This window comes from Fragaria vesca, linkage group LG5 (assembly GCF_000184155.1).
Source record: "Fragaria vesca subsp. vesca linkage group LG5, FraVesHawaii_1.0, whole genome shotgun sequence".
NCBI classification, from domain to species: domain Eukaryota; kingdom Viridiplantae; phylum Streptophyta; class Magnoliopsida; order Rosales; family Rosaceae; genus Fragaria; species Fragaria vesca.
In genome coordinates, this window is record NC_020495.1 from 12,622,418 (window position 1) to 12,643,414 (window position 20,997).

Sequence of the window (20,997 nt, forward strand, 5' to 3'; positions counted from 1 at the left end):
GAGACTATTGAGTTTGAGTACGTGCAGGGGGTTGTTTGCAAGAGCAGTAAGCACTGATGTTGGAGGAAAACAGAAAGGAAATTGTTTGTTGTAACATTGCATTACTACCCAATAGCCGCTACAGTACTTCAACTCCATCAACTTCAACTTGGTAAAGTCCAACGACAACTAGCTAGTGAGTAGTGAGATTGGCAATTTGGCATATGCGATATAATGTTCAATGGTACAAAACAAGAAAGCTCGCACTGTTTTAATACTACTATTAATCAAGACTATTTAGTTTTTGCTTTAACTGCTGGGTATCAGTCTCTTTGAGTAGCTTGAGAGGCAACTTCTTCTAGGATATAAGACCAAACTAAACACACTGTGTCTGAGTTTTGAGTACATTTGTAATTTGTTAACAGGATATACCAAAGAAATTAAACTGCTAATATTCGTTGTTCCATACATATTTTGGACAATAGAATAAGAACAGGAACAGAGAATTGGTATTCTTTTGTTAAATAAGACGAAACAGAAATCGTCAACAATATTAAGAACAAAGAGATCGTGTAATCGCAATATTAAGCTGCATTCTTTCAAACTGAAAATACAGGGCTGATTTCTTCATCCAAGCCGGTTTGATTTTACATTGAGACTTCAATGGACAACACCAAATGAAAGCAGAGCAGAACATGAGTTTTTTTTTTTTTTTTTTAACTTTGATCGATGAAGGCAGATCCGCCAATTTCTGCCATTCTCATCATGGTGGATGGAGTCTTCTTGAGTAGAGAAAACAATGGATCCGTTCGGTAATTATGTCAATCAGTATGATGGCCAGAGCTCTATGGCTATTGCAAACGTTGGCCAGGGCTGAGCTCTTGCAATCAGAAGAAGAAATAGGCCTCGCTGAAATTATTGTTGCATGAGGCCCTGAGCTTTGAAACTTGGTCTTGTGCCTCTTGGGAGCAAAGAAGACTTTAACGATGAAAGCACCAACAGCTGCTCATGATCCTCATGATCTCATGGACCACACAATTTCATGAATCACAAAACAGTAATCCTTCCCGTCATCAGAATATCTGCACAACAAATACCAACAATCAAAACCTTACGATACAAAGAGAAATCTCTTCTACAAAACCAACTGAATCATAAATAGATAAATATAAACGATGCATAAGATCACTGATCACATACCAATTTCCCTAAACCTCTCATTTCTACAAAACCGGCAAAATGCATGATGCCTTGGACGTCTTCATCATCGTCGTCGCCTGTGGCGCTGGCCAAAGCGGCATCCTTTGTTTACTTCAGAACAATAACTTCAGCTTCAGATCAATCAATGTTGGTTCTTTTTTTTTTTTTTTTTTTTTTTTGAATAACAGTGAGCAGAGGCAACCAGACCTGTTGGTGCTCTTTTTATAGTCACAGTAAAGCATCAAACTAGGGTTTCTCCAAAGTACCAAACTATCCTTCCCTTCCAGATCGTTGTGACCCGACCCAACTCGCCCCTGTGCATGTCCAGTTCGGCCCGTTTAGTGACTCGGGTTTTGGAGTTGAAAAGAAGTAGGCCCGTTTAGCATCTGTTTTTTTTTTTTTTTTTTTCAGAAGAACAATTGATGCAGTTGGGTTACCAATTACCATCAGTGATATATGCAGTGAGTTTTGAAAAAAGAGTAATTGATTTTGGGAGTGATTAAGTGATTAGTACTTGCACAAGGGTAAATGAGAGTCTGCTTCAATGTTGGCATGTCTTTGTGTGAGCGAAGCTTGTCCATTTACCAGGAGAAGGGAAAAGCAATTTTAGTACTGTAGAACTGTAGATGGCACATATGAAACAAGTTTACACCTTTGTTCAAGAACCCTAATACATACAAATAAAGTACCACTCAGTTCATAAACCCATTTAGTTGTAGTCAAACTTGCCTGCATTATAATCATACATGTATCTCAGTTTTTTTTGTATCATTTTCTCTTATGGTACAGGACTGTTACAGGCATTTTTATTATGATGAAATTTCAGTAAATAGATGGAAGATTTGATTTCTGAATCAAGATTGAGAAGATATTCTCTGTGTTTGTACTATTTACTGGTCTTACAAATTTAACACAGAAAACGTGAAGGGTGCCAAGATAAGGCTCCAAAGCTACCCAGATGGTAGGTACATTTTATTAAAAGTTTTGGCACATGAAAGCTCTGCTGCTCTGCTGCTCTGAGTGCTCTCAGTCCAAATGGATTTGTTGGTCTTCATCCTTTTCTCTGATGATGAAAACATAACTGAGTAGCTGGAGTTTGGTCAAAGTGTGCCTGCAAATCTTATATGGTGCAAAAACAATTATGACATTAGTCATTAGTGGAGTTTTGTGACTGAACCATTGCAAAAACAACCACACCCACACACACAGGGTTGTTCTACCAACACAAGATCAACAAGAAAAGGAGAAGTTGACGAGCGTAGACTTGAAAAGTGCCCAAAGCCGATTCTAAATTCACTCATAAGCCTAAATCAACTCTGACCCAACACCATCATAAGCCTAAATCAGCTCACACATAAATTTATGTCACCTTCCCCAAATCTTTACCATCTCCTACTAGGTAAATTAAGGAAGGTGACATAAGGGAGATGGTAGACGATATTGTGCGTGATAAGAATTGAAAATCTAGATCAGCTAGACAGTATTGCTTTTCAGCATATAACTATACATATATTGTCATTTTGGTACCACATTGTTACTTAGAAGAGTGATGTTCAAGGGAAAACGAAGAAAACTAATTGGTTTGACCCATTGTTCTTCGACTGCTTTGATGTTGGTTGTTGCAAAAGAAAATCATTGCATTTAGGAGTCACCTTTCCAATGATGAGGCCTGAGCTTTTAGGTTCCCCATTGATACCAGTAAAGGAAATAAGCATGCATCGTTGGCCAAGGTTTGTGCTCGTCTGAAAATGCACATGTGGTGTTTGCATTATTGCATCATTGCAGATATGACCAAGCCACTCATTAGGTCCTGGAATTTAGAAGTGGCATGGACATGGATCGGTGATGAGATGTATTTGCTCATATCCATTATCCATATAATCTAAATACATCAAACTCATAACTCGACTGTCTATATATTCAAATTTATCACCTTCCAATTTGGGTATAGTTTCCATTAGCTAATGTGTTTCCCTTAATCGTGGACCAACTTTATCCAAAATTTGATCCACTAATGTCACTTTAAAGGGTTGGAAGAACGAATTAATTACCGATTTATTTAAATTATGACGAGACAAACAAGTTCCCGCGAAACTTAATATAAGTAATTCCACATACACTTTAAGTAATAAAGAGATGTTCGAACCAACGTTCATTTCTAATCTCTTATATTCCGATGTAGTGGTTCGACGGTAACACTGAAAAATTGGGTACATTAACGAGTTAACCCAAACTTTAGGACGTGATTAGAGGAATGCAAGTCCAGTTGTCAAAACAACCGATTGAAAGAAAAGAACACCAAAGAAAGGAGACAAGGGACACCAGATCGACCACCAAAACCTTAAACAAAATACAAAGTCAGAGGAAAGTGAAGTGCGAAATCCCCAGAATACCTCTGCACGTTTTTCCCTCCAACACGTTGAAGTCTAAGAATAGAGGTGACGTGTACAACATGAAGGAGAGCCCGATTTCTTAGGCCATTGCTTGCTTGACCACCCAGTTTGGTTTTCTGTTGGGAGACTCGTTTTCTTTCACCTGAAAAAAAACTCTCACAATTTCATTCTCTGTGATCCAATCCCTGTTCTTTCTCATCTTCATTCGATTCCCAACACCAAATAACTCACATTTCAATTGGTTTGTGTCCAATTCTACACAACGGTATGTATGTTTATCATGATCATTACTTGTTTATATGAATTGTGGGTTTGATCGTTTGATGAGTAATGTGATTGTGTTTTCTGGGTTTTGGTTGCATGGTTTTGTTTGGGTGTGATGTTGATTTGGATTTTATTGAGTTGGATATGTGTAGGTGCATAGTGTTGATCCATTTTGGCTGAGGTGTGGGGGATGTTTCTCTAACGTTTGGGATCATCAGATAATGACTAACATAATCCCGGATGCGCCTCAGGTGTGTTTTGGTTCAATTCTGTTCTCTTTGTCTCAAATGCCGCTTTCTTTCTCACATAGGCATTATACACTGGAAGGTTGACATATTCTGTCATATGACTCGTATCAATATGCATGGATTTGAATGTACATTATCTTTGGTGCAAAGGAAACTTATCTGCTTGTTGTTGTGTGTTATAGGGGGATGATCAAGCTCCTCCTCCCCCTCCCCCAGCAGGCGGCCCTGATCATGCTGCTGATACTCAAGCTTCCCGCGGTGGCAATACGGTAATTGCTGTTTTACAATCACTCATGACACTATTGTGGCTGGATATATTTTTGCATTTTGTAATGACGATTTGCACTGGCCGATCAATGGTGTTACAATGAAACAGAGATGTCAGTATCGACATTGTAAAAGTCGTTTGATCACCATTACCATTTCCTTCATTACCAATCTGATTGACTGGCTATTTTTATCTTCTTTTTTCATATACTTCTGGAAGACCTGTCAATGGATAATGTCTGAAACACAAAGCAGATGAATAACAACATAAGAATAGGATGCTATATAATCAGCTAATCACTGTACTGCTGCAATATCTAAGCTTTACAACTGACCTTGTTAATGTTAGCATACTCTTTCATTAGAAGAAAGAGAAACTGGCAAATTCAGAAATTTAGATACAAAAGAATAATTGATATCGTATACTATTTTTTGTCACTGTGTTAATCTTGTTTTCGATCACCTGGTCACCAAAGTTTTTAAAGTATGCAGATTTTCAAGAGCGGGCCACTATTTATATCATCCAAAGGAATTGGATGGACATCCTGGAAGAAAAGATGGTTTATTTTAACGAAGACTTCGCTGGTTTTCTTCAGAAGTGATCCTGTAAGTAGCTCTTTTTGGTAACTTCATCTGTATTTTAAGTTGACAATGAACCAAAATGAAGCAGTAATACCATTAAGAACTGTACTAGGTATTTAGTTTTAAATCTTAGGAACATGATGGAGGTTTAGGTGGATAAATGGTTTGAACGATGATGGGCTTTTCATGGGATTTTTCTTGATTGGTGTGAGAAAATTTAAATAAATAAAGGATCATATCACTATAAAATAGGAAGGTCTTGCTTGATTGATGGTATTTTGCTTAATTGCCTTTTTATTGTTGATTTCTTGATTTATTTTTCTTGTTTCCATAACATCCCTATTGCTCCTAAACGACCAGATATTTTATTGAGAAAACGTTAGAGCTTAGAGAGAAAACCTGGCTCTATTGGCTATTCGGCTTACCCCTATTTGTTCTGCATCAGATCAGAGACTTTGATTCCTTTACTTGCACCATTTCCACTACAAAGAAGTCCTTGCTTTCATATTCAACTTATTTATAGTGACTAGCTTCTCTCTCTCTGTAGACATCATGCTACGGATCAAACAGGTTATGCTTGCTTGAAGCAAAACCTTGAGATTGTAGAAGAATGTTGATTTATAGCTATAGTGGGCTTTTTCTTATTAAATTTTTTTTAACTGCTATAATAGAGTTTTGATATTGGATTTATTCAGTGATTTGAATTTTCTTTTGGATGTGGGATAATGTCTGGAATAATATCACCAACAATCTTTTAGGATTAGCGATTCATATTTTTGAAGACTGGATTTCATCCATTGAACTTTTCATGGATCTCAAGAAATGTGTAAAACTTGTTGGATTCTTCCTCTTGGTACTCTTATTGAAGGAGATTACTGTGCCAGATCATGGATCTGATTGACATGAGTTTTATTCTTTGTGCGGATATCCTTCATATGCCATAAGAAAAAGCCCCAAAAGAATCATTTTTGGTTGTCCATAAGGTTCTTGCTGCAAGGGACTGCCCGGCTAGGAATGCATGCCTTTCTATATGTACTTTATGACATTATATTTAAACTTTGGCCAATTTGTGTACCTGGGACATATGTAGATTTTTGACTTTTGTTTAAGGTTCCTTGTCTTTCTCTTTTACTTGTTCCATTACTGAAGATTCTTATTTTCCTTCTAAATTTACATTGCAGAGTGCTGTTCAGAAGGGGAGTGAAGTGAATTTGACCCTAGGTGGTATTGACCTCAACAATTCAGGCAGGTTGGCTGTAGTTCCAGATTAGATCTACCTGTTGTGTATGACTGTTGTTTTTATTGCAGAGGACCAAAAAAGTCAGTAATTTCTTAGCAATTGATTGTTCCTGTTTCTAGTGTGGTTGTCAAAGAAGACAAGAAACTGTTGACTGTGCTCTTTCCAGATGGTCGTGATGGGCGAGCCTTCACACTGAAGGTGCACTTTTCCTCATTGTCTCTTCTGTGCTAGTTTCCTGATTGAGAACTTCAAATGCTGTTTTCCTTGATGGAACTGTGAAAGTTTCAACTTCTGTGGTTTCTCTTTTGTGGATAGGAAAATCAATAATAACACATCCGTGACAGAAATCAACAAAATCCACACATAAAGCATATTCACCTGACTTCCGAAAGAAACTGCTTTTAGAACACACATTGAATTGACTAGAAAAGCGTGCAGTCTATAGCACCTGAAGTATGATTCCATATAAATCTAGAAGCTATAAAATGTGCTGTTGGTGTATGATAAATATGATTTGTTTCTCCTTGATTCTATGTTCAGTGTTCAGTATTGTTTGCATCAAAATTTCCTCTAAGTGCATATAAATCCAGGTTATATATACCTCTAATTACCTCTCTTTCCATAGATAAAGAGTGATCAATTTAGAACTTGAAGGGAAGAAGAATAAGACGCTAGTTCAAAATCCTTTTATTGAACAAGGGACAGTATTGGGAAACTGAAAATTATATGTATGTGTGTGTGTGTGTGTGTGTGCGTGCGTACCCGTGTGTGTGTCTGAGTAGTTTGACTACCTTTGGACCAAAAGTTTGATATGGAAGTTAGATTGATTGTTCTCTCTGTTGCTGATGTATTGACTATATCTATGTTCTGCAGGCTGAAACGTCGAAGGATCTACATGAATGGAAGGAAGCACTGGAGAACGCTTTGTCGCAAGCTCCAAGTGGCCCTCATGCTGTGGGAAAAAATGGTATCTTGGGGAATGATCAGAAAGACTCCAAAGATAGTACTTTGGATCAGCGTGAGCTCCCCTATTCTGATGCTTTCGAAAGTGCTTTACATTGCTCATTATTGCTAGCTCTATAAATTTGTCTGTTCAGCTAGCATTCTTATAAAAGTAGATTTTGGTATCAAAACCATTATAACACCTGAGCATCTTTATGAGGGATTTTGAGGCGTTTAATTTGTATTTTTTCTCTTGAGCAAAATCTGACTAGAAATTTCTAAAGAGACAACTTCAGAAATTTATTATCTAACTCATGGTATCAGGCTTTTCCAATATGGGAAGACTATTAGAAGTACTCAGGTCTAGATAGAACATCTGGCACAATTGATGGTCATGCTATATTAAAAATTCAAAGAGATGAGTTGTGTTATCTTATGTAGTATTGATGTCAAACGGTTGAAATGTTGAACTTGAATTGTATCAAAAATTCAAAGGATCAGTTGTGTTATTTGATGAAGTATTGTTGTCAACTGTAATATTCAGTGTTCATCATGGTTCGACTGTTGAGCTTGAATTTCTATCAGATGTTCATGGCTAATATCTATCAACAGATTCAAACGAATAACATTTTAAACATGAACTATTTTATTCTTAGATCTGTTCAATATCATCTTATTTGGTGTGATTTCCACCTCTTTGAAATATTGGTGTTTTCTGTATTTCTTTTACAGCAAAGGAGAAACCACCTGCGAAATCTACAATTATTGGGGTGCCTATTTTGCTGGCCTTGGAAGATGTTGATGGTGCTCCATGTTTCTTGGAAAAAGCCCTTAGGTTTGTAGAAGAATATGGTGGGTTCTCCTTATTTGACTCATATATGTCATCTGTCCAAGTATACTTGTAATCAATCTGGTTCACAAACTTCACATGTATTGCCTATTTTACGTTCTGAAAGGGAAATATATTTCCGACTTCTTTTCATAAATTGCTTTTTCAGAGAACTTATTTAATGCCTGCATTATCAGAAGCACCTTAATTGGCAGCTGGATTTAATAGGTCTTACAAGGGATTAAATAAGTTAAATTAAGTTCAATGTGTCACCTGAGGGTATTTTGTAATCACACCACAGATGATCTCAAGTCCAATATTATTGTTTTGATAAAGAGAGATCTATTTGCCTTCTTCGATTTTATGAATCTGATCATTTGATAGCAATTAATAGGAGTCAAGGTAGAAGGAATCTTGCGACAAGCTGCTGATGTTGATGATGTTGAACGTCGAATACGGGAATACGAGCAGGGTTAGTGTTTCTTTTCTTTCAATATAATATTTTGTGGAAATCTATCAATTGTGTTTTGCATCATTATCTATTGCTCCTAAAGGTACGTCGCACAGCTGAGCATTAATTTCTGTTTAATAGATATTTTTAAGGGGCATTTAGCTCTAGCTCAGTATTTATAATTTGAACTTTGTCCTACCTGTAGTGAAATTTTTCACTTATGTAGATTCAGGGTGCTCTGTCTTATATTAATTCTATAGTGATGATCTCCTTGGTTATGGATTTCTATAAACTAAAAGCCAACGTCTGCACTTGAATACTGAGTATGGTTTCATTTGAAAATGCACATATAAGATATTAAATATTTTGATTTTTACTTTATTAATCAGGGAAAGTTGAGTTTTCTCCTGATGAAGATCCACATATCATTGCTGATTGTGTCAAGGTACTTCTTTGCTGAAACAAAATATTGATCTTTCAATTACTTTATAGAATGATCTGGTATATATATATATATATTAACTTCTGTGTTTATGCATATTACTAGTATGTTCTTCGGGAGTTGCCATCTTCTCCGGTCCCTGCATCTTGCTGCAACGCGCTGCTAGATTCCTTTCGCAAGTCCGGTACGATTCATTTTTCTTATGATATACCATCAGATATTAGTTCCTTTCTCAGTTATTTATAATGCGTTACTAATTCTGATATGATGTTCTAAAAAAAATAAGCTACACACTGCCTTGAGTGTGTTTCTTTTTCAAGATCCTCTAAAATTGTACAAAGATTAGTGCCAGATAATATATATTAATGTTTTCAATTATTTATTGTTCTTGTAAACTGGCATGCCCTGATTTTTGCTAATAAAACTTGAAGGACAAACCAGTAGCGGTCAATAGGGGATCTATGTTGATCGACCAGCAGATCAACTTTTAAGCTTTGTGCTGCAGTGATGTACTTGCACCCAGCATCCTAATGAAAAATCTTAAATCCCAATTATAACCTATTTATCCTACGTACACTCTACCACCAAGTATAAGTAAACATCCATAAAGAATAACTAACAATCTAAAAGAAAAACAAGAACAGACACTCTGCATGTGCATTTGTTGTATTTTAGATTATAAAACGCAGCTTTGTTGTTCTTCAAATTTTAAAACACTGCAAGGCTTCACTTTTCAGTACAATTTGAGGGACGACACAGTAATTTAAGATAAAGACAATCTTGTTATTTTTATTCACTAAAGTAGACTTTTGTTTCTAAAATATACTGTTCAAATGAATATGATATCTGATTGTTAAATTTGTTATTAGGTTGTTCCTATTTTCCGAAATTATAAATTTCACGAAAAGTGCTTTTTGGGATTGATATTGATCGAAGTACTTCACTACCTATCTTTCACTCATATAATCCTTGACCCACAATCTTTCTTGGCCTGAGTGTCTATGCTTGAAGTCAATTGGTAGATTTTTCTGAATCAAATAAATCAGTAGTTAAGCTTTTGAAGATTGAAAGCTTTTTTTTTAGAAAAAAAAAAATTATTTTCCGTAGGGACTTGGATCTAAGTTGAAACATGGAGTGTTGAGGCTGGAGAGTGTTTCTGATTTTATTCTTTGTGAAAGGGTGGAAAATAATGATAAAAAGAAATAGAAACCTAGTGATGCACTGCCGCTTTAAGTAAAGATTGTTTTCGTGGCTGAATGTTACAGTAAATACACTACTGACTCAACTTGCAAAAAGTAATATGCTCAGGGATGTTATAAATCTAAGTATCAATGACTATTCCTTGAGGAGAAGTTTTGCATTTTCAAGCAATTTAAGTTGGATTTTTAGTCTCAATGTGTCTAAGCCTCCATGGCTGAAAATAATTTGAAAATGGAGCTTACAGCTTTTGTTATATTATACTAATATTCTTTCTTAATACATTTGATTATTTTTAATTTAATTTGATCAGGTAATGATCGGGGTGGAAGAATAAATGCCATGCGTACGACAATATGTGATACATTCCCGGAGCCAAACCGCTGTTTATTGCAAAGGTTTTCTTTATGTTATTATCATTATTTGTGATTTCTGTAATCTTCTATTTGTGAGTATGTGCCCCTAATCCTGTATCTTCTCACTTACTTTACCATCTGCATTTTTTTTGGGCCTACTAATAAATTTATTTTAAGTTAATTTTTATCTTATGCCTGATTCAGAATTCTATTAATGATGCAAACTATTGCTTCTCACAAAGCTGTGAATCGAATGAGCTGCTCAGCTGTGGCAGCTTGCATGGCCCCCTTACTTCTTCGTCCACTGCTGGCTGGGGATTGTGAAATCGACAATGATTTTAGCGTGGGTGGTGATAACTCTGTTCAACTTTTGCAAGCAGCTGCTGCAGCTAATCATGCTCAAGCAATTGTTATAACTTTGCTGGAGGAGTATGATAACATATTTGGGGTAGGCTCCAAGCCTTCCAACAAGCTGTTTCTTTTCTTACGAATACTGTCTTTAAGTGATTCCATTGATCACACTTCCTTTTATATAACACTCTAAAAGTCATATTATCATGGTGGCAACAGCCCTCAGTGTCTTTTCAAACATTAAGACCAGTGATATACTGAAGAAACATATCAACTTCTGAATAGCACTGTTGTACCCCAAAAACAGAATGAAGTTGAAATTATGTTATAATCTTTAAGTTGAACCAAGAGTCTAGCTGTCTGAAAATAGAAGTAGCATCTAGTTCGTAGTCCATACTTATTTGTCAATGTTTATTCCACCATGGGTTTGTACTGTTGAGTTCCATAATGCTAGTTTGTTTGCAGGAAGGTTCCCTGTCCCCTGAACTATACAGTGACACTGAAGATGATGAAACTGACACCGACGGGGCAACAGAAGATGATGAGTATTATGAAGATGATGAAACAGAATCTGGAGAATACGATGATGATGATGATGTTGAAATTGTCAGTGGGTCATGCAGTGAGAGTGATGGAGATGATGAACAATCTGACAATAAGGTTCATTTCTACCTCCTGAGTTTACCTGCATTAAACTATGCTTTCAATGTGATGATGGAAATACCTAGATAATTGAGGCTGCAATATATCTAGTCCTCTCGATTTGAATAGATTAATATTGTTACCTCTTATGCTGTGTCGTCTCCTACCCTATTCTACTTTATGTTCAGCTCTTACTGTTGTTGTTGCTAGTCCCTCTCCAAAACACACTTCGAAGATATACTATATTCACTGTGTGCAAGCGTCTATCGCTCATTCTCTTAAGATTTAATCTCAATACCCAAAGACATTCTTACTCACCCACTTCTGCGGGCTTTTTTCCCCGTCTAACACACTTAATTTGATTGCTAAGTTTACTTCAGTCTCCACACTGTTGCTACAATTTTTTTCCCCTCTTTTATGCTCATGAATAAGTGGAATAAGGTTTCTCTTTATATTTCTGTACGCTAATGTACTGTATTATATGGTTCATCTGTTCTACCTGAATTATATTTAAAATACCTTATTGCATTTGTCTGCTCAGGAAACTATGGAAAATGAAAGAATATCAGTACATGATGTATACTAACTGCTTTAAGGGTGCAGGACGGACTTGGCTCAGGTTCCAAGGTTCCTGACGCAGGCGATGATAGCAAAGCTCATAAGAAATTGTCATCAAGATCACTTAAACATGCGAAGCCTCAAGTTGGTGTAGAAAGCAATGATGATAAACCGGATTTAAAGGAAAATAACTCAGCGGAGCTGGACAATGAGTTTACAGCAGTAGCAGATGTTTCTAGATCAACAAGTTTTGTGCACCAGTCAAGTGGCCATGGCCTTCCATGCATACAAAAATCTTCAAGTATATCCAATGGACCTGATTATGGTGCAAAGCATCGTTATAACTGGGGACGTACTGCTGTAAGTATATGCTCTTCGGTGTTTTGCTTGTCAAGCCATTTATCATCAGTTCATGATTTCCCATATTATTTTTTTAATGAAATTCTTGCTTCTGCAGGTCTTTAATTTTGCTCATACCGTTTTCAATTTTATGTTTTTCCATTTATGATCCTAAAGTAGTGAATATACTGAGATGTCTTTTGTTTATCATCTTTTTTTTTTCTTCTGTGTATCACTCCAGGCAAGGAAGAACCTTTCCATGGAATCCATTGGCTTCGGTGTTGAGGAGGAGTAAGTGATGCATAATGATTGTGCAGAGCTACATTTCCATATATACTTGGCTATAATATGGTTCTGTGGTTATCATGTCTTGTTTAGTGTTGCAGATGTGTTTGAATGATGTTCTAGAGATGTGCACATGTATACACACACACAATGTATAGAACATATATATTCTGATCGAGGTGACACATAACCAACATCAATGTTAACGTTCTATCTTTATTGTACCACTAGCATAATGTTCTTTCTTTCTGAGATCCTGAGCTCTTTGTTTTCTTGAAAGGGAGATCATCAACTGTTTAGCTCACTTAGTTTGTTATAATATCCAATTTTTCTTTCTGTATGAAGGGATGAACAGATCCAGAGGTTAGAGATCACAAAAGCTGACTTAGAAGATAGTATTGTAGAAGAGGTAAAGAGTACAGTCTTTCGAGTTCCATTGTGTCATTCTCTAACTTTGTTGTAATAAGTTGCTAGTTTCTTTTACAGGTTCAAGATAATGTAGCTCTTCGAGCAAATCTAGAAATTGAGAAGAAGGCCTTGCGTGAGCGTCGTCGAGCTCTCGAACAAGATGTAAATTCCATACTGAATTTTGAGAAGTGTTTTTTCCTTGCTTTATTTCCCTTTCTTTCAAATATTGAATTTTGACTTCTTTGAAGGAAAGAACATTCAAAATTCTTTTGTATCCACACTTCTAATGTTACTGGATTTTTATTGAACTGTTATCAAATGACTAGTTTGGAATAAGATATGCTAAGTTATCACTAGCTATATGAAGCTAATGCTGACATTAAGCATTGAACATATTGCAGGTAGCAAGATTACAGGAACAGTTACAGAAGGAGAGAGATTTGGGAGCAGCCCTCGAGGCAGGTCTAAAAATATCCGAGGGCCATGTACCTAATTTAGCCAACGTTGATGAAATAGTCAGTATTCTCTCCTTTGACATCTCATAAGATCTTTGATCATTCACCAAATGTTTAACGTTCACATGTGATACAGACAAGGGCAGAGCTAGAGGAAATGGTTCAGGTAGAGGCAGATTGTACCAACTTGAAAAAGAAGGTTGATGATCTGGATGTGCAGCTTAATTTACAACGTGAACGAAACCATAGCTCTAGCTCTGCATCTGATGCATGCATTTTTTCTGCACATAGTCGGGATCATGATACAAAACAGTAAGATCCTTGATTAATTGGTGGTTTTCTTGTTGAATCATCCTTTCCTCTGTGTTTCTATCTAAAATTCTTTTGTTGTAACACATGAAAATTTAGACGTGGTTGCCATACTTCATACTCGGTTCCACTTTTTATTTAATTAATTTTATAAACATTTTTAGGCAGACGAAGAATAAAGAGAAGGATAGTGAAGCCGTAGCCCAGTTAGAACGGTCAAGAAGTAAGGTAAATTCATTTGACACATGAGAACAAAATTCATGGGTTGATTCAAGTTTCATACTTTTTTTTTTCTCTTCGTAGGACTAGTTCTGAAACTGGGTCAGACAGATAAGTTCTCTTCATAAAATTGACTAGTATGTCTGATTTTGCAACAAACTTTTTAAGTTATATATAACGTAAGCCTTGAGAACTTAGGTAGGAAATACTGAAATTGAACCTAAATAAGTCAGGAAGCAGTTTGCGATAAAGTTGATTACATAAAGTAGTCATTTTGTATGTACTAATTTCTGGGCATGGTTCAACAGGATGGTCATCAAGAGGGCACAGAAAATGCAAATGAGAAAAAGGTGGAGCCAGTTGTTGCCAAGTCTAGCAAGAGAGGGAGTGAGGTAGGACCATGGCTTTCACTACTTTTTGTTTATTTTGTTGTGCTGGAGTGAATAACAATCCGCTAGTTATCATCTGGATACATATCTATTTTCCATGAGAATATATTTCTTTTCACATTATGATCAAGTGTAGCAGGTTCTACTTACTGCTAGTCTGCTACACTTGCTGCTTTGCCTATTACTAGTATTGATAAGTTGGAATTGTTGAGTTCATGTTATTGCTCTGAGCAAGGTAATCACCAGCATTACACTCATGGCCTGTGCATTACAGGGGAGTAGAGGAATTACAAAGTTGACATCGCGACTAAACTTTTTGAAGGAGCGGCGGACTACTGAAGGTAGAGATAAAGTTCAATCGGTCCCAGATACTCTGGAAAAAGGCCAAAAGTCGGAAAAACTTAGGAAGGCAGAGAGTCATTCTGATCATAGAGGGAAAAAGTCAGAAGCCCAACAACAGCATATTCTGGACAGAGGAAAATCAGAAAGCCATCTGTCTATTGAAGTGGACAAAGGTCATGTCTTCGACAATAGTAGTAACAGTAGTTTTAGCACTAGTAAACCTTTCCCCCCTTCTCCAAGGAAAGACAACAGATGATACCGGGTTGTTATGTTTGGCCAATTCAGTTAGTTTGTTGCACATGGCATCTGTTATATTCTTACAAGACTATGCTGGACATGGAATTGGACCTTACTGCATGTTATCAATTAGCTGGTTTAATTTAATGCTGATACCAAAGTAGCTGCTTCAGTCCATGGACCTCTATTCCTGATCCTCACAATGTACAGATAAATCATCTTCTCAGCGAAGCTGAATTATTAGTAATCTGACTGCTCATTTCTGCCGGTACAAAGTGACGCAGCAGAGCTGATAACTGTTTTCATCTGTTATATGGGTGTTGAAATATCATCCTGGTTCTGGTTTCTCTTAGCGTAAGCTGATAAATCTTTGTGGACATGATTCAACTTTGTGTGAATGTTCCATTACATTCCTTAACTGTGTCAACTTAACAGTCTTTATTTGAAATGATTGAAGTAGAAACATTTGTTCGGACATCTCTATATTAGAATGAAGAAGCTTTTATTCTCTAAATTGTTTTCTCTTGGATGGAATTTAATGTCAATTTCAGTTTATGGCACTATACTTAACCCAGTAGAACTAGAAGTTCATAGAAATGGGAGCACTGATATTGAAATTGTTAGCTTTGAATGGCTTTAGCTAAATAGATTGTGAGCAGTGAACATTATTACTTATATATTTTCGAAGCATGTTCATTATCCAGATCGAAACCCAATCTATAGATGTATTATCATATCAGACTTTGGGGTTCATATCGTTTCGATGAATGTTGGGCGCATAAACTTGACGAATGAGTTTAGCACCAAGTGACACCAAATGATAAATGCATGTTTTTGTATGCAAAATAAGTATTGTGATCGTTGGAAAGGACTTGATATGATTCCGTTTTTTCTAATTTTCATACTATCATACTGATCCTTAATTATATATACTGTATAAAATATTGTACGATGTCGTCTAACTACTGTGTATTATCAATTTAATTGCATTACATTATTTTCCAGAAATATGAGCCTTGTACATGAGGTATCGGAGGCAAAAGGTATAGGAAACAGACTCGGTACGGCACCTAAACATTTGCAACTGAACACAATATTTTCCATTTAACAGAACGCGCCTTAAGTTGAGGGGAGCCAAGTTGGATTCAATGGGATCATCAAATATCTATCCCTTCAAACATTTTGATTTCTAAGTTATGTTAGTTTTATTCTTAAAATCATGTGAGTGTCAATCCCATTAATGTAAATTAGATGATAGTGGTAGAGTATGTAATTAATTGCTAAGTCAGGCCTTCGTTTTACCTAAATTTATGAAAGTCGTTACTGATTATTTCCAAAAAATAAAAAATAATAATGTAAATTAGAGTTAAAACTATGTGAGTGTCAATCCATTAATGTAAATTAGAGTTGCACTGCAACATGACTCATCAACAATTATTTCTGACTACTTATAAGCGAGCTATGTAAATAAAATTTAAGCAAAATCCTAGCTTCGACCAAGCTTCGACCAAAAGCAATGAATATCAGTCTACAAATCTTTTTTTTTTTTGGTCAATAGAGATCAATGCATTAAAACAAAGCCAGAATGCAACACATTACAGCTGAAAGCAAAGCAAAGCAAAGAGAACAAAACAGAACAAACAAACAACAAAGAAAGAAAGAAAGCCGCCAGAAAACTTGAAGCACTAATAGCTAGCTCGCACAGCTAGCTCCAAAGCCAGATTAAGGAGGACCAGGCAATCCATCACTCCTTAAAACATTGATCAAAGAGTTTGGAGGCCTGTTGGCCCATTCTTGAGAGCACAAACTCTGGATGGCAAGCTTAGCCGCTGCATTTGCAAGGCGGTTAGCTTCTCGTGGAACCCAGTTCCAATGAATCCTTCTGAAAAGTGGCACCAAGTGAGCGACCTTCTTTAGGATAGGGGAGATTCTCCAACAAGGAGAAGCTAAAGACTCATTTAGAGCCTTGATCACCTCTTGACAATCCCCTTCGACAATAATATGCTCCAATTTCAGAACCACCGCCATTTTGACACCACAAAGAAGAGCCTTAGCCTCAGCTTCTACAGTTGAATTGTAAGACCGAAAAAGGCTAGCCCCTGCAATAGACACACCCATATGGCTGCAAATAATAATTCCCAAGCCACTGTTGTGGTTTGACTCCTTCCAGGCACCATCAAAATTGATTTTCACCACATTTACAAGAGGGGGAACCCACAAAGAAATGGGTCTTGGAATAGACTGAGAGGGTTGAACCATAGACATCCTAGCTTCTTCCCAGTTCAAAATACCTCTTTGAATATTTTCATTGACAAGACTAGGGTTTGGAGTACTATTTCTCATAATCACTGAACACTTGTGCTTCCAAATCTCCCACAAATGCAAACAGACAAGATTAAACACATCCTCTCTTTCACAAGAAAACATACCAGCATTCTTATGAATCTCCAACAACCACTCCTCAAGATGAGAAATCCTTCCCCTGTCAGGAATGTAGCCTAGGGAGCACCCGAACCACATAGCTAAAGTCCAGGGACAATGAAACAAGCAATGCTCAATCGTCTCTGGATAATCACCACATATACCACAAATTGGAGTTTTCACAATTTTCCTTTGGAAGAGATACCACATGGAAGGCAGGGCATTCGACAACGCTCTCCACATGAAGTTAGCAATCTTGGGAGCCAAGCTTGGCTTCCAAATCAATTTTCATATTCTGACATCAAAAGAATGGGAAGAGGAAGGCTTACTTACATGCGGCTTCTTCTGGAATTTGAAAAGCTTATGATAGCCACTTTTTACAGAATAGTTTCCCGACTTCGTATGAGGCCACACCAATGCATCATCATCATCTGCATTTCCAATTGGAATAGCCTTGATTGTTGTGACATCATTTTCCTCCAAAAAAGGCTCAATGTGATAGTAAGCACAACACTACTAAGATAAACGCCAGTCAAAGCACAACCCTACCTCGATTTAATTATTATTTAAAAAAAAAAAAAGAAAGAAGACTAATCTAAACCCCACCCAAAACCGGCCATAGAAACAAGAGACTTGATCAAGGATATCCTATTCTAGCTTCTTCAAAGAATCTTGGAAAATCAAATGTCTTACTTGCAGAGGCTCTAGCTTTAAGAGCCGATTTGGTGCCTTAAAAAAAAAGAGCCAGTTTGGTTGTTGCAGTCCTACATGGATACACGAGATTAAAAGTAGAAGGTGATTCAAAATTACTTATAGACTCTATCACCAACAAAATTCACACTATTGTTCAAGACATCAAGCTATTCGCTTCATAACTTCAAAATGTTGATAACTAGCACATCTGGAGAGAAACAAACTTCTTAGCGGATGTGGTTACTGCTCATGGACACACCTCACATGTTGCTAGTTGGCATAACAATATACTCTTTCTGCCCTTCATGTTTTTGATTTTGATTTTTGTAACCTAGGTTGTTCTAGAGGTTCTTCTTTGTAATTAGTTTCTTCTCATCGAAGAAAAAAAAAACCCCATAAAGAGTTGAGTATCACTACAGCACTACCAGGCCCATCCAATGACAGATCTTAGTGCATTAGTAACTAGGTTATAGCATATTAATCCTACCCCTAAGGGCTAATCCTAAACCTCACATACTTGAGGATAGGCCTCCTCATGGGCCAGGCTAGGCCGGCCCTACCTTAAAATTTAGGGCTGAGGATAGGGTCAGGTAGAGCTTTAACTTGGTCAACAAAATTTAGAGCTGGGCCGGAGCTTAAACATGCAAGCCCTTGCCCGCCCTTAAAGCCCATTTCGTTAGGGCTATAGGGCCAGGTAAGGCTGGCCTTTTAGGGCTAATTAAATAGGGCCGAATAGGCTAAATATAACGTTATTTTGTACAAAATAAATTTATTAGTTTTAATTTGTTTTTGAGTGATGCTAGAGACACCAAAAATATATACCAAATTTAAATACCAAATGATGTGGCAAGTGCCACATCATATATTGAGTTATTGACACACTATATTTTCCACATATATTCAAAATATATATATATATATTCATAAATATAAAATAAATTAATAAACCCAGAATCTTGTAAGGAAATTAAACAGATCGACCATGATTCTAGGAGTTTCCTAATCCTAGGTGTCTTCTAATTCAATCAATTTGATTGGAATCTGATTCTACACAACTATTGAATTTATGTATTTGAGATATAACTGGTTAATATTATAGCTATTGCTTCAAAATTCTTATGTTGGTTGGGTGATTTGATCAAGGACCTCATGGATTGGACTTAATATGATTGATTTTGACGATTTGGGAACCCCTCAAAGGGATAAAGAAGGGAGTTAAAGAAGGCGGCCGGAGTTCGTATTATCATTTGTTTATGTATAAAAGATCGATAATAAAAGCCACACCAATCCTTTACTTAAAAAAAAAAATCGATAATCAAATGCTCTAGCTAGCAATCCTTTTCCTTTTCTTTGTTTATCAGAAGTTCAGAACCTGGAAAATTTTATGTTCATAGATATAATTATATGTATTGTTTTATTTGGATGATTATACGTATATCATACATATATAAGAGTTTCAATAAAAGAAGAAAATTTTGAGCAGTTTTTTTTCGGGGGCCATGGCTCATTTGAACGGAAGATAAGAAAGGAGAGTGGGAGACAATTGTGAAGTAAATTTATCTCTAATCTTCCCTTTTTAATTATTTTAATTAAATATGTAAACTATTAAATTACTTTTGTAAGCCACAGTGGAATTGAGAAGGCAAAAACTAAGGACATGTCAGCTGCTACATAATTTTGTATACAAGATTTGGTAGAAAAATTTGGGGTCTAAAGCATTTCCTTTGTTTTTTTCCTAAAAAATTACCTCAAGGGATACAAGACCCTATTTTTAGTCATGTTTAACATACATATACATGATATTTAACTTAAGACATCTATAATTATTCTAAGTAGTTATATTCATATATCTCATTAATTATCTCTCTAAATCACCAAAAATCAATTGTTTTTTAACAAAGCAAAATAAAAACTAAAGACATAAAGCTTACAAAATAAATTATAAAAAAAAAGATTAGTTGGATTGTATAAAAAATAAAAAACATACTAAAAACAATAGAAAATTAAGAAATTAATAGGGCCTAAAGGGCGGGATTTTAGGGCCTGCCTTCAGAGCCGGGCCGGGCTTGGCCCTAAAAGGCTCGTTAGGGTAAAGCCGTAGGGTAGGACCGGGTTTCATTTGCTTGACCCTTGCTCTATCCTAATTGAAAAGGGCAAGGGTCGGCCCGCCCTAACGGAGGGCCAGGTAGGGCGGGCTAAGACCGAAGGGCCAAATGATGAGACCTACTTGAGGACATTCAGCCCAGTCAAACTATAAGTTAGACAGAAAAAAAGTCAAAGAGTCCTAAAAAAGATTAGGGAGTTTTTTGTTCATACCTTCAAAAAGTAATTGGACCGGCCTCATTCTTTTTCCAAGTGATAACAAAAAATTCAACTCTTGTCAAGTTACCTAATGACATAATGAGAGAGAGGCAAAACCCAATTCAAAATAACATGGGAAAAAATGGAGATAAAACCCTAGATATATGCGGGTGACAAGTCCATAGAAGTTCATATCTAAAGAATCGAGGGGCTTTCATAAATTTCCTCTGAGATTGTATCAAGGAGAGTTTGTCGACGGTCCCAAATTTGTAAATGTAACAATAGAATACATGAACATTCCACCATCCAACCAAAAAGAACTCTTTACATCATAATAACAAATTTGTTGTCATTACGTTAAATCTGGTGTCACACACATTGATACATATACGTTTAATCTAAAAATATTCTTTAGCCGGAACGGATTCTACGCACCAAGATACACTTGTACCATTAATGTGCAAGTCCTCAAATCGCAGTATGTAAAGATTGAATGAAGACTACAGACCTTAAATTCCTTCTTTTCATTTTCATTTTTGATCCGATCAAATTAAGCACCCAAAATAAAAGTACATCTTATTCGACCTCAGGTCCTCACTTTTTATGTTGGAAACACTTAAGACTATTTTTTTTTTCAATTTTGTTAACGGTATTAGAA

The 20,997-nt window shown here is 36.3% G+C and overlaps 2 protein-coding genes and 1 non-coding gene across 3 annotated transcripts; 1 reads left to right on the plus strand and 2 right to left on the minus strand.

The window, feature by feature from the left end:
* Positions 1–452: 452 nt before the first annotated feature.
* On the minus strand, positions 453–1,369 carry LOC101291052. The gene is made up of 2 exons (XR_184669.1): positions 1,180–1,369; positions 453–1,061 (listed from the first exon to the last, which is right to left on the minus strand). It is a non-coding gene; the product is annotated as an uncharacterized LOC101291052 (transcript).
* A 2,688-nt stretch (positions 1,370–4,057) lies between these two features.
* Positions 4,058–14,943, plus strand: LOC101306825. The gene is made up of 22 exons (XM_004301309.1): positions 4,058–4,087; positions 4,267–4,353; positions 4,844–4,957; positions 6,115–6,182; positions 6,293–6,371; positions 7,047–7,191; positions 7,848–7,967; positions 8,339–8,416; positions 8,785–8,840; positions 8,943–9,012; positions 10,348–10,432; positions 10,595–10,849; positions 11,182–11,401; positions 11,987–12,301; positions 12,522–12,571; positions 12,911–12,981; positions 13,059–13,135; positions 13,375–13,458; positions 13,565–13,740; positions 13,902–13,965; positions 14,265–14,348; positions 14,620–14,943. The coding sequence occupies exons 1-22, from the start codon at positions 4,058–4,060 to the stop codon at positions 14,941–14,943; spliced, it is 2,652 nt and encodes an 883-aa protein (XP_004301357.1).
* Positions 14,944–16,646: 1,703 nt separating this feature from the next.
* On the minus strand, positions 16,647–17,588 carry LOC101307122 (putative ribonuclease H protein At1g65750-like). The gene has a single exon (XM_004301310.1). It carries the CDS (start codon positions 17,586–17,588, stop codon positions 16,647–16,649), a length of 942 nt encoding a protein of 313 aa, XP_004301358.1.
* Between the last annotated feature and the right edge of the window lie 3,409 nt (positions 17,589–20,997).